This window comes from Marmota flaviventris, chromosome 17, assembly GCF_047511675.1.
Source record: "Marmota flaviventris isolate mMarFla1 chromosome 17, mMarFla1.hap1, whole genome shotgun sequence".
NCBI classification, from domain to species: Eukaryota; Metazoa; Chordata; class Mammalia; order Rodentia; family Sciuridae; genus Marmota; species Marmota flaviventris.
This window is the reverse complement of record NC_092514.1, coordinates 42076404-42091087: the sequence shown is the minus strand read 5'-3', so window position 1 is coordinate 42091087 and position 14684 is coordinate 42076404. Positions and strand designations below refer to the sequence as shown.

The window sequence follows — 14684 nt, the reverse complement described above, 5'->3', positions numbered from 1 at the left end:
ACTAGAAACAAACACTGCAGTACTGCAACCACTGATTTGATAACCAAGAAGACTACTGTGTGACTAACAAGCTTGTAGCATGTATAAAGAGGATATACTGTCCAATATATGATTCATATTCCAGGAAGAACAGAGTAGGAAAGAGCACAAACCCACAAGATTTCATCAGGCAACTCAGAACAGTGTGCAATTTAAAACTTGTGAATTGTTTAATTCTTAAATTTTCTATTTAACATTTTCAGACCATAGCTAATTGAAGATAGATGAAACCATGGAATGTGAAATCATGAATAACAAGGGACTGGTGTATACTACTGACCAATAAGTAAATGAAAAGATACTTAAAGTCACTATGCATTAGGGAAACATAAATCAAAACTACAACTCACATCTCCAAGGACAGCTAATACATAAAGTAATAATAATAATGCCAAGTGTTGAAAAGTATGTAGAGGGGCTAGGAGTGTAACTCAGCTACTTCAGACACTAAGGCAGAAGGATTGCGAGTCTGAGATAAGCTTAGGCAAGACCTTATCACTAAATAAAAAAGGCTGGGAATACAGCTCAATAATAGAGCACTTGCCTAGCAGAAGCAAGGCCCTAATTTCAATCCCCAGGACCACAATAAACAAACAAAGATAAAAAACAGATGTGGAGGGGCTGGGGTTGTGGCTCAGTGGCAAGAGCGCTTGCCTAGCATGCGTGAGGCATTGGGTTCAATCCTAGCACCACATAAAAATAAAAACAAAGAAAAGAAAGGTATTGTGTATATCTAAAAAGAAAAAATTCAAAGAAAAAAAAAGGATGTGGAGAAGCATCATCAGTAGGAATAGAACATCATACAGTCATTGTGGGAAATAGTAAAGCAGATCCCCAAAATTTAAAAATGGAATCACCATGTGATCCAGCAATTCTTCTGAGTATATACCTGAAAGAACTGGAGCACAAAGAGATATTTGCACACCAATGCTCACAGCAGCATTATTTACAACAGGCAAAACATGGAAGCAATCCAAGTATCTACTGAAAAATAAATGGATCAAAAACTGTGGTATTATCTGGTCTTAGTAGCATACACCTATAATTTAAGCTACTTGGGAGACTGGGACAGAAGTATTGCTGAGCCCAGGAGTTCAAAGTCAGTCTTGGCAACAGAACAAGGACCCCATCTCAAATAAAATAAAATAAAAAAGTAGTATGTAAATACAATGCAATGAAATGTTAAACTCCTTAAAAAGGAATTCTGACACCAGGCGCAGTGGCACATGCCTGTAATCCCAGCAGCTCAGGAGGTTGAGGCAGGAGGATCACAAGCTCAAAGAGAGCCTCAGCAAAAGTGAGGTGCTGAGCAACTTAGTGAAACCCTCTCTCTAAATAAAATACAAATAGGGCTGGGGATGCAGCTCAGTGGTGGAGTACCCCTGAGTTCAATCCCCAGTAAACCACCCCCGCAAAAAAAGGAATTCTGACATATACTACAACATGAATGAACCTTGAAGATATTATGCTATATGAAATAAGCCAGTCACAAAAAAGGCAAATATTATTTGATTCCACACATATAAGGTACCTAGAGTAGTCAAAATCATACCAAGTAGAATAGTGATTGACAGGGGATGGGGAATTAGGAGAATATAGAATTATTTTTTAATGAATACTGTTTGTTTTATAAGATGAAAATGTTATGGAGACTGATGGTGGTGATGGCTATACAACAAACATTATGTTTTTCATTGTTGTTTTTTGAGACAGTCTGGCTGTGTTACCCAGGCTGGCCTAGAACTAATAATCCTTTCTCTTCTGTCTCCTGAGTAGCTGGGATTACAATTATGTGCCACTGCACTCAACTTTTATGAATGTTTTTAATACCACGGAACTATACACTTAAAAATGATTAAAGTGAGCCAGGCGTGGTGATGATCACCTGTAATCCCAGTGGCTCAGGAGGCTGAAACAGGAGAATCACAAATTCAAAGCCAGCCTCAGCAAGGCAAGGCGCTAAGCAAATCAGTGAGACCCTGTCTCTAAATAAAATATAAAACAGGGCAGGAGGTGTGGCTCAGTGGTTGAGTGCCCCTGAGTTCAATCCCCAGTACCAAAAAAAAAAAAAAAAAGATTAAGATGGTAAATCAGGGGCTAGAGTTGTGGCTCAGCGGTAGAACACTTGTCTGGCATGTGTGAATCACTGGGTTCAATTCTCAATACCATATATAAATAAAATAAAGGTCCATCAGCAACTAAAATACATACATATATATTTTTAAAAGATGGTAAACAATAGCATATATCCATTTTATCACAATTTTAAAAAAACTAGAGGGTGGGGTTGTGGCTCAGTGGTAGAGTACTTGCCCAGCATGTGTGAGGTACTGGGTTCGATATTCAGCACCACATAAAAAAATACATAAACAAAATAAAGGTATTGTGTCCATCTGCAATTAAAAAAAAAAAAAAACCTAGAAACAAAAAGTCTTAAGGAAATAAAAACCCAAGATATGATATTAGTAAATTCCCAAACAGGAAATTAAAATAATTTATTATATTTTAAAATGCAAACTTAATGCAGACAACAGATTATACTGGTGATAAAAGAGCTGAGAGGCCATCTATGGAGCTGTGAGGCAACCTATTCAATGAGCAACAATAGAAAGCCATCACTACCCCTTGGCTAAGGGTGGAGTGCAAGGTGGCAGGTCACTTGGCAGAAACTGGAATGCAGGTAGGTTGCCCAGGGGAGACTAAAACCACAGAGAAAAAAACACAGAAATGGGTGAAGCACTGGCTTCAATCCTCAGCACCACATAAAAATAAAATAAAAGTGTGTCCACCTACAACTAAATAAATAAATAAATGAAACAAAACAACAACAACATATATATGTAATATATATTGTTGCACAAATATATACAAATATACACATTATAGATAATTGAATATCAACAAAATAGCTGCAACTTTTTTGAAATTTTATAGTTATGAAAGACTGGAAAATACATAGAGGGGCAGGCAGCCCCCTTGTGAAAAAGAGTGGGAAAAGGCAATGAATGAAAACAGACATTGGACTAACAAATTCTGCTCAGACAAAAATAATTTTAAAGTCTAAAAAGTTCAACATTTTTGCAAATGATTAGTTTGCAGTTATAAATCCTACAAAATTGATCGAACTTGAATTACAACATCTTTCCTAAGAAAATCTTAATTCACTTGAATTTAAGTTTGAGGCTACACATTGTGTTAAACTTTAAGACTTGTACAATATATATTTGTTCTAAAGAAATTTCTGTAGTGTGGGTGTTACCTTTTAATTAAAAATGAATTCATTTTGAAAGCCAAAAAGTTACTATAAAAGAAAATAATTGGACTACAGTAAGAGTTCTCTTTCTGGGATCTGGTCAACCCCAAACAAATATTTAATTCACATATTCCAAAAAAGTTTAAATCATACCATTTAAATCTGCATTTTCAAATCTGACCCAGACTATTTTCTCCTTTTCTTCTGTTAAAGATGTTCCACTGTAAGCCTGTATAGTAAACAGAAATGTTTAAATAAAAATGTTTTACAGCTCTATTACTGATGTTCAGTAAAATCAATTCTACCCCTCTCCAACTGCACTAATCCTCTATCTTGGTAACTAACACATTTTAGAACATTATTACTCTGATGGATATTCATAAAGAAGTCTAATGACTTTGGTTAAAAAGATAATTTTTGACTAATTAAAAAATTGCAGACACCTAAAAATATAATCATCACAATCTGTAAGAAACAACTCACAGGCACAAAAAAACTAAAATACCACCTGTATTGGTCAATGAATAAGGCTTAAAACTACCACCTTTATATAATTCATCCCTCGGTGCTTTTTCTCAGACAATTACACAATACCTACAGCTCTCAAGAGTATTATTTTTTTCACCTGTTATCTGGCTTCTAGATCCAACCTATCAGCTAATTCTTACAAGCCTGCAAGGATCACAAAGATAAATATTAAGGGCTAGCAAGTGTGGATAATACTTATCAGTATTTAAAAGGATTCATCTCTATATGAAGCATGTTTTTTTTTTAATTTTTTATTGTGGGTTGTTCAAAACATTACAAATTTCTTGACATATCATATTCCACACTTTGATTCAAGTGGGTTATGAACTCCCACCTTCACCCCATACACAGATTGCAGAATCACATCAGTTACACATCCATTGATTTACATATTGCCATACTAGTGTCTGTTGTGCTCCGCTGCCTTTCCCATCCTCCACCCTCCCCCCTCCCCACCTCTCCCCTCCCCTCCCCTCCCCTCCCCTCCTCTCTCTCTACCCCCTCCACTGTATAACCCTGAGGGTCTCCTTCCATTACCATGCAATTTCCCTTCTCTCTCCCTTTCCCTCCCACCTCTCATCCCTGTTAAATGTTAATCTTCTTCTCCTGCTCTTCGTCCCTACTCTGATCTTAGTTACTCTCCTTATATCAAAGAAGACATTTGGCATTTGTTTTTTAGGGATTGGCTAGCTTCACTTAGCATAATCTGCTCTAATGCCATCCATTTCCCTGTAAATTCTATGATTTTGTCATTTTTTAATGCAGAGTAATACTCCATTGTGTATAAATGCCACATTTTTTTTATCCATTCGTCTATTGAAGGGCATCTAGGTTGGTTCCACAGTCTTGCTATTGTGAACTGTGCTGCTATGAACATCGATGTAGCAGTGTCCCTGTAGCATGCTCTTTTTAGGTCTTTAGGGAATAGACCAAGAAGGGGAATAGCTGGGTCAAATGGTGGCTCCATTCCCAGCTTTCCAAGAAATCTCCATACTGCTTTCCAAATTGGCTGCACCAATCTGCAGTCCCACCAGCAATGTACAAGTGTACCCTTTTCCCCACATCCTCGCCAGCACTTGTTGTTGTTTGACTTCATAATGGCTGCCAATCTTACTGGAGTGAGATGGTATCTTAGGGTGGTTTTGATTTGCATTTCTCTGACAGCTAGAGATGTTGAGCATTTTTTCATGTACTTGTTGATTGACTGTATGTCCTCCTCTGAGAAGTGTCTGTTCAGGTCCTTGGCCCATTTGTTGATTGGGTTGTTTGTTTTCTTATTGTCTAATTTTTTGAGTTCTTTGTATACTCTGGATAAGACAGAATCCCAAATCCTAGAAGCCTACAGGACGCCGAATGTGAAGCATGTTTATATTTTAAATTTTTTAAATCGCATAGAGCAGGGCTCCAGTGCATACGCCTGTAATCTAACTAATCAGAAGCCTGAGGCAGGAGGATCACTTCAGCCCAGGAGTTCAGGCCAGCCTGGTCAACACAGCAAACCCTGACTCAAAAAATAAAACAAGGGGAGCTAGGGATGCAGCTCAAGTGGTAGTGTGCTGGCCTGGCATGCGCAAGGCACTCGATCCTCAGAACCACATAAAAAATAAATAAATAAAGATATTGGGCCACCTAAAACAAAAAAATAAATAAATATTTAAAAAATAATAATAAAAAAAATAAAACAAGGTTCTGGGGTTGTCGCTCAGTGGTAGAGCGCTCGCCTAGCACGGGTGAAGCACTGGGTTCAATCCTCAGCACCACATAAAAATAAAATAAAAGTGTGTCGGGGCTGGGGATGTGGCTCAAGTGGTAGCACACTCTCCTGGCATACGTGCGGCCCGGAGTTCGATCCTCAGCACCACATACAAACAAAGATGTTGTGTCTGCCGAAAACTAAAAAAATAAATATTAAAAATTCTCTCTCTCTCTCTCCCTCTCTCTTAAAAAAAAAAGTATGTCCACCTACAACTATATAAATAAATAAAACAAAACAACAACAACATATATATGTAATATATACTGTTGCACAAATATACACATATAAATAATTGAATATCAACAAAATAGCTGCAACTTTTTGAAATTTTATAGTTATTTAGTGTGCAGAACAATTATTTAATATAAGCTGCACCAAAAGCATACAAAAATTACTAACCCATACAAATTTACAGCACTTCCTCTTAGAAATTTAAGTATCCATAGTATACCAATTTAACACTAATTTACGTATCCACACTATACCACACAAGGCTAATGGTGATCAAAAATACCACTAAAAGATAGGGTTACCTTAATAGATTTACTATCCAAAATAATTACCTTACAAATTCATACAATTTCAATCATCTTTTTGAAAAAGGAAAACATATGAAGGGACCAAGGTTTAGCTGAGTGGTAATGTGCTAAGCCCTGGGTTTAATCCCCAACACCAAGAAAATAAAAATAAAAACAAGTGGTATGTATAAACAGTTAATTTCTTGAAAGAAGAGAAAAATCTTCACTGGAACCAACTGACTGATTATCTTCAACCACCTCACTCTCATCTTCTTCCTAAGTCTTGTTATTTTTAGTCTTGAGGGTTTTTTGTTGGTTTGTTTTTTGTTTTGTTTTGTTCTGTTCTGTGTGTGTGATACTAGGGATTGGACCCAGGGACACTCTCAAGAGTTAACATTTCCAGAATTTCTTAGTTTTTAATTTGGTACAGGGTCTCACTAAGTTGCCAGGGCTGGACTCAAACTTAGGATCCTCCTGCCTCATCTCCAAGTTGCTAGGATTACAGGCACATGCCACCATGCTCAGTTTCAAAACTTTGTTTCTTTTTTTAAATATTTATTTTTTAGTTTTCGGCAGACACAACATCTTTGTTTGTATGTGGTGCTGAGGATCGAACCCGGGCCGCATGCATGCCAGGCCAGCGCGCTACCGCTTGAGCCACATGCCTAGCCCTCAGAAGTTTTTTTTTTTTTTTAATATTTATTTTTTAGTTGTAGTTGGACACTATAGCTTTATTTTATTCATATATTTTTATGTGGTGCTGAGGACCAAACCCAGTGTCTCGCAGGTGTAAGGCGAGAGCTCTACCACTGAGCTACAACCCCAGCCCTCAAAACTTTTTATAAAAACAAACTTATTTATGAATAATTTTAGATTATTAAACACAGTACAGAGAGTTATTATAATCCCCACCTAGTTGAAGTTGATTATATAAACTAATCCAAAAAAATCTTATATTACCATACTTTGATATATTTTTACTAATATACCCGAGACCTTATTTGGATTTCACAATTTTTTTTTAAATTTTTTTTAGTTTTAGTTGGACACAATACCTTTATTTTATTTATTTTTATGTGGTGCTGAGGATCGAACCCAGTACCTCACACATGCTAGGCGAGCATTCTACTGCTGAGCCACAACCCCAGCCCCTTCACAAAATTTTCCACTAAAATCCTTTCTCTCTTCCAGGATCCAGTGTGGTATACTTCATTGCATTTAAAAGAACTTTGTTTTTTTTTCCCTAAGTCAGGGTTCTCTTTAATCTGGTAAATCACTAACATTCCAAACTTTCCTTCAGCTTAGCCAACTTATTGAAAGACATCTTATCTACAGTTTTATTCAACATTCTCCCAATTCCTCTGCAACATCTTCAAAATGCTCTCCTTTGAAATTATCAGATCAAAGGGCACAGTTCACGGTTCTGACCAGCCATCAACCCTATCAGTTGAACACAACTAGAATTATTCAGTGGGTCATATGAACAAATGCCAGTATCTAGTCTAATAACACATTTTCTCTCTTCACAGGGATATTTACAGAACCAGATAATAATTTCTAGACTTCATGAATGTGATGATTCCCAGAATAGTGCAGGATTTGGAACATAACATTAAGAAAAAAAATTAGCTGACCACAAAGTACCAAGCAGGATTCTGAATTAAATGTGGAAGGAGTTAGAAAGCACTGTTTTCGGGCCTACCAAACAGTATACAAAGTGTCTAATGTAAAAAAGGTTTCCCCTATTTTTGCTCTTCTAAGCAAAATATGGCCACTAGCTCCGTAGTCGCTAAAGCTCACTTTATAATTATCAACTATAATGTTTTTGGCTCATCTGATTATATCAACTACTGATTATAAGCCATAAATCTCTCTGGCCCTCCATCTCTAGTCTCCTCAGGCTCCCTCTAAGACAGACTACTCAATATTTGTTTTGCTTTATTTTATGCTTCCTATATATGGTATCCTAGGCCTCAACATAAACTCATGATGAATACAAAGATTAACCCCATTTATACAATAGGACACCAATATTTAGAAATAGGAATCAGTAACTTGCCCAGAGATAATAACTAGAGTTGACATATAAAACCAGATCTAACATCAATATCTGTAGGATTTTTTTTAAGAGAGAAGGGGGGGGGAGGGAGGGAGGGAGGGAGGGAGAATTTTTTTTTAATATTTATTTTTTAGTTTTTCAGTGGACACAACATCTTTATTTTATTTTTATGTGGTACTAAGGATCGAATCCAGCGCCCCGCGCATGCTAGGCGAGCTTGCTACTGCTTGAGCCACATCCCCAGCCTGTTTTTTGTTTTGTTTTGTTTTGTTTTTAGTACCAGGGATTGAATCCAGGGGCATTTAACCACTAAGCCACATTCCAGCCCTTTTTATTTTTTGAGACAGAAAGTTGCTTAAGGCCTTGCTAAATTGATGAGGCTGGCTTTGAACTTGTGATCCTCCTGCCTCAGCCTCAAAAGTTGCTGGAATTACAGGTGTGTGCCACAGTGCCGGTTATGACTATACTTATGTTTGGCCATGATTTTAGCTGGATATTAGTTACACTAGAGACCATGAATCACTAAATCTGTCCATGACCTCTGTTCATAAATAAAGTTTTATTGGAACACAGCTACCCCCATTTCTTTAAACAGCAGTGGTGAGTAATTGTAAAAGAGATCATATGAACTGCAAAACTTATCTAGTCCTTTACAGAAGAAGTTTGCCCATCTCTGTACTAGATCATGCAGCTTTATGAACAGTCACTGAGTATCCATTCCCTCAACTTAGCTCAGGGCCTGCCCATGTGAGTGCTCAAGTAATTGTTTGCTGTCTGAATTTTTTAAATTTTTTTAGTTGTAGATGGACACAATACCTTTCTTTTATTTATATATTTTTATGTGGTGCTGAGGATCAAACCCAGAGCCTCACACATGCTAGGCAAGTGCTCTACCACTGAGCTACAACCCCAGCACCTACTGTATGAATTTTTACTTCCTTCCTACATTAAGTAGAATAATGACTCACATAGAGGGGACCAACAACATAAATTGTTCCTACCTGATCGAGATCTTCATAGCCAATTGCATAGATTAACAACCAGACACCTCCTTTCTAATGTATTATATTTTTACCTATCAGTTTTAGTAGCCCTTCTATTTTCCACCTAATAGAAACTACTCAATTGGATATTCTTGTTCCACTAGCAAATTCTTCCCTCAAACTTCTAACCAATGCTTTTCTCCTCCAGCCAATAAAAACTGCTCGCTATATGGTTCCTAATCACATAAAAGGTGTCTTTGTAAATAAATGGATAAAGAGACCCTGTGGGGGAGAGATGAATTATAAATGAAAAAAAAAAAAAAAACTTTTCCTTGGAACTGTACTCTCACACCATGGATCAAGGTTTAAACGAGGAGTAAGTTTGAATTCATCCCCAAATTGCTAGGTAAACCTGATACTATGTAGTACAAGACCCTCTACAGCTATAGAGGGTCTAACACATCCACCTAGCCACTTTCTCTCAAAAAATACCAAATCATTCTCCTCGTTCCAATTAATGCTACCTTATAACTTCTTTCACTTTTTTCTTTACTCTGCATCCCCTTACCAATGAAATATTCAGTCTGTACATGTAAAGTTTACTGCCTCATTATTAATACTCTCTGGTTGTTTCAAGCAATTTGACTTATTAACCAAGTGCCTCGAGAAGAGAAATCATTTAGTGGAGCACACCTGTAATCCTAGCAGCTAGGGAGATTGAGGCAGGAGGACCACAAGTTCAAAGCCAGCCTCAGCAAAAGCGAGGCTCTAAGCAACTCAGTAAGACCCTGTCTCTAAATAAAATACAAAATAGTGCTGGGGAGGTGGCTCAGTGGTTGAGTGCCTGAATTTAATCCCCAGTACCCGCACCTGGCAAAAAAAAAAAGAGAGAAAGATTTATAGTTTCTTATATATGCCTACAGATCTTACTGTCATGGTCTATTTTCATTAAAATTCACTGAACAGCTGTGCATTATGGCACATGCCTGTAATCCCAGCAGCTCAGGAGGCTGAGATAGGAGGATCACAAGTTCAAAGCCAGCATCAGCATCTTGGTGAGGCACTAAGCAACTCAGCAAGACTCTGTCTCAAAATAAAATATTAAAAGGGCTGAGGATGTTGCTCAGTGGTAAAGCACCCCTGGGATCAATCCCCAGGGGGAAAAAATGTTTTTTGGCTGAATATAATAAAGCAATACCAATTTTTTAAAAATTATTTTCATACACACACACACACACACATACATATATGTGTGTATTTTAGTTGTTGACAGACCTTTATTTTATTCATTTATTTATATGGGGTGCTGAGAATTGAATCCAATGCCTCACACATGTTAGGCAAGCACTCTACCACTGAGCCACAACACCAGCCTGCAACCCCAATTTTGTTTAATAAAAGTAAAATCTAGAGTTCAGAGCTTCCCAGACTCTCTCACAAGTTCAGATCCTAGATGTGGAAATGCCCTTTTAGAGCAGTGCAACTGGGAAAGCAAGTCTGCAGTCGGAGAAGAGCGTGGAAATTACAATCACTTTTAACAAATATGCCAAAAGATATTTGTTAAATTTGGGTAATAGTATACTAGATGATGACAGTAAGGCTGTTCTTATTATTTTCTCATTTACCAAAAAAATGCACAATAAAGGGCTTAGAATCTTACAAATTAACATAATAAACCTGGTGCAGTGGTGCATACCTGTAATCCCAACAACTCAGGAAGCTGAGGCAGGAAGATCACAAGTTCTAGGCCAACCTGGGCAACCTGGCAAGACTCTGTCTCAAAAAATAAAAAGGACTGGGGATGTAGCTCAGTGTAAGAGCACCTCTGGGTTCAATCCCCAGTAACACCAATAAAAAAATAAATAAATAGTACAATAATATCCACGTACATGGCACAAAAATATTGTTTATCATAAAAACAAAGATTTGTGCTAAGGTGTAATATTTAGTTTAAAGCTAGTTAATCAAGTCAGAGGGTATATTCTTTTCTCACTTTAGGCAGGTACTTTTTTAACTCAGGGCACTTAACCACTGAGCCACATACTCAACCCTTTTTTTTTTTTTTTATTTAGAGAGAAGGTTTGGTGAACTGCTGAGGCTGGCTTTGAATTACCGATTCTCCTGCCTCAACCTCCTGAGTCACTGGGATTACAGGTGTGTGCCCAGTAACTTTTTTTTATTTAATTGCTATGGATTGAATCCTGAACCTCACACATGATAATCAAGTGCTCTAGCACTTAGCTACATCAACCAGCCCAAGACCTCTTAATTCAGACAAGGTAACAATTTTGGAAATAGAACTCAACTAGAGATTCTCAAGTTCTAACTCTCAACTAACATATCACTTTGATTCCTCTTAGGAGGGGAAGTCTTAAGGAATAACACTTACGCCACCATCATGACAAAAACTAAGGTATCTACACTACTAAAAACAAGTGTATACTAGGCACAGTGGCACACACCAGTATTGAAAATTCAAGACCAGCCTCAGCAACTTAGTGAGGTCCTAAGCATTTTAGCAAGACCCCATCCCAAAAATAAAATAAATAAATAAATAAAACAATGGACTGGGGATACAGCTCAGTGGTAAAGTGCTTCTGGGTTAAATCTCTGGTACAAAAAAAAATAGTCACAAAACAATATTTCAGAGCTTCCTAGTAAAAGATAAAATCACTATTTCTGCTATCACACAAAAGTAAAACTACTTTCTCTGCAAAGACACTTACCTGTGGCACAACATCCTGAAGAAAAGTTACAACACTTTCCATGTAGGACTGCTCTCTGGAAAAGAGCAAAATGGATAAGATTTGACATGATAGATTTAGACAGACCATGGAAAAGCTCTATATGTGAGCCCAAATGAAGTCACTCCCAATATTAAAACAAGGGGGAAAAATTATCACTTGATAATTCTGTTTATCCACTTGCTAGTTTCATGAATCTTTGTATATGCTCTTGACTGTAAGTCTTAAATTTTAAAAGAAGAACTAATGGCACATGCCTGTAATCCCAGCAGCTCAGGAAGCTGAGGCAGGAGGATCACAAGTTCAAACCCAGCCTCAGCAACTTGGCAAGGCCCTAAGCAACTTAATGAGACCCTTTCTCAAAAAAAAAAAAAAAAGGGTTGGGGATGTGGGGATATAGATCAGCAGTAGAATACCCCTGGATTAAATTTTCAGTGCCAAAAAGAAGATAAATATTTTTTTTTTAAAGTTGATGAGGCTATAGCTCAGTGTTACAGCACTTGCCTAACAAGTGAAAGACCCCGGGGTTCAATCACCAGTACCAAAATAATAATAATAATAATAATGCTCTTCTAATTTGATAGAGATAACTTCTAATTCATGTTTGAAGGAATGATGACAGAATTCCTAGCTAAGACAGACCTTCCTCTTGAGTCAGAGCATAACAATGCCCTACTTAGAGCAAGAAAAACTGTTGCTGATGACTCAGTATTTAGTGACCTCCTCTTTAAATTTGTTATGAACCTAGTCCCTTACCTGTATGTAGCAAAATGAGTCTACATTTTGCTCTATGTGCAGACATTAGAACAAGTTATTAAAAAGTCTTTACAGAACTTTTGCATACATGAAGCCTGGGAAAATATCAAAAAGCATAAAAGTGAGGGAAAATAACATTGTTCAGGACACTAAATGAGATTTTTTTTTATGCTGTTGGGAATAGAGTCCAGAACAAAACACATGTTAGGCAAGTATCCTATCACTGAGCTATATCCCCACCTCCCACCCAAAGATATTTTAAATGGGAAGTATACAGGTATAAACATGTGCAAAAAATAATTTCTTCAAAATACTAAATTAATTTCAGGAAAGATATGAAAAAGTACATTCAAAATAATACAAGACATTCTAAAACCTAGGAAAAAAATATACCTTAGACTGTGATTGCTTCTTGTTGTTTGGTTGTGTTTTTTTTTCCCCAGAGTCAGGGATTGAACCCAGGGCCAAATGCATGCTAAACAAGTACCTAATCAATGAGTTACATTCCCAATCCTATATTTTTAAAACATGCCTTGGAGACTTACAAAAATTGATTAGGCCTAAAAACAAACAAACAAACAAAACAAACAAACAAAAAAAAAAAAAAAAACGATTAGGCTGTGGACTACAGTAGCACCATGGCACAGCACGTTTGATCCCCAGCACCCAAAAAAAAAAAAAGATTTGGCCTACCTCTCCAACCTCACTTTTTTGCCATTCTGCTTACATACACTGCTTAACCTATATGCCACTGCAATTTCTAGAATACAGTATACTATTGTTTTTTTTTTCTTTTGTTTTATTTTTGTACTGAGGATTGAACCCCGAGGCACTTTTCAACTGAGCCATATCCCCAGCCCTTTTTTTATTTTGAAATGTGGTCTCACTTATTTACTGAGGGCCTCATTAAGTTGCTGGAGCTGGCCTTGAACTTGAGATCCTCCTGTCTCAGCCTCCTGAGTCTCTGGAATTACAAGCATGCCACACCATGCCCAGAACTACACTATTCCTTGAATCAAGACCTCTACATCATCTTTCTTTCTGCCTGATATCTTCCCACATACTTTTCTTTCATTCAACTCTCCAGTTTAAATGCTGCTTCCTCAAAAAGATCTTCAGTGATGGCCCTACACATACTCCCTTGTTACTCTCTATCATGGCATACTGTGCGGGGATGACACCTATAATTTATGTACTTTCTTACTTATTTATTATTTTCCCCCACCAGAATGTAAGCTCCATTACAAGAAGGAAGGAATTCATCTCTCATATTTACTTTTTTTTTTTTTTTTTTTTTTTGGTACCAGGGGTTGATTTCAGGGGTGCTTAACCACTGAACCATATCTCCAGCCCTTTTTAGTTTTTTATTTTGAGTCAGGGTCTCAGTGAGTTGCTGACATTGGCTTTGAACTTAAGATCCTCCTGCTTTAGCCTCCTGAGCTTCTGGGATTACAGGAGTGAGCCACTGTGTCGGCTTCCCCTAAAACTGACAAGTCCTGGCAATTGAACCCGGGGCCTGCCGCATACCAGGTAAGTACTCTACCACTGAGCTATATCCCCAACCCTTTTGTTGTTGTTGTTGAGATAGGGTTTTACTAAGCTACCCAGGTTGGCCTCAAATTTTCAATCCTCCTGCCTCAGTTTCCCAGTAGCAGAGGTTATAGGTATGTACCACCATTCCTGGCCACCATCATCTTATCACCAAAACCTATTAGCCAGTATTTAAGTCTATGCTTATATTAAAAAAATGAATGAATGAAAGATTGAAAAACCAACCCCACTAAAAGTGTGTACTGCATAACTAAAAGCAATATGCAACATGCTTTGAACACCATATTGTGAGACAACACAGAATACTAAATAAGGACACAGATCCCTATTCATAGTAAATAAGAACAAAACAATCTGGGCTTGATCCTGGTTCCCCTTCTTGAGGGCTGGGAGTATAAGTGGTAGAGTGCTTGCCTAGCATGCACAATTCCCTGGGTTCAATCCCCAAGCATCAAAAAAAAAAAGGAAAGAAAAAAGTTAATATGGTGGCGCCCCTC

The 14684-nt window shown here is 37.4% G+C and overlaps 1 protein-coding gene across 9 annotated transcripts in view; it reads right to left on the bottom strand.

Moving 5' to 3' along the window:
• Nucleotides 1–14684, bottom strand: part of Bcas3 (BCAS3 microtubule associated cell migration factor) — a 575514-nt gene that overhangs the window by 557416 nt on the left and 3414 nt on the right. For all 9 annotated transcript variants that reach the window (XR_011705010.1, XR_011705011.1, XM_071603381.1 and 6 more), the window contains exons 3-4: nt 11863–11917; nt 3446–3521 (exon numbers count right to left, since the gene is read on the bottom strand). Coding sequence is in view for 7 of the 9 variants with exons in the window: in XM_071603381.1 (XP_071459482.1) it covers nt 3446–3521; nt 11863–11917 (131 nt within the window). In the remaining 2 variants the exon portion in view is untranslated. The remainder of the gene's footprint in view (nt 1–3445; nt 3522–11862; nt 11918–14684) is intronic.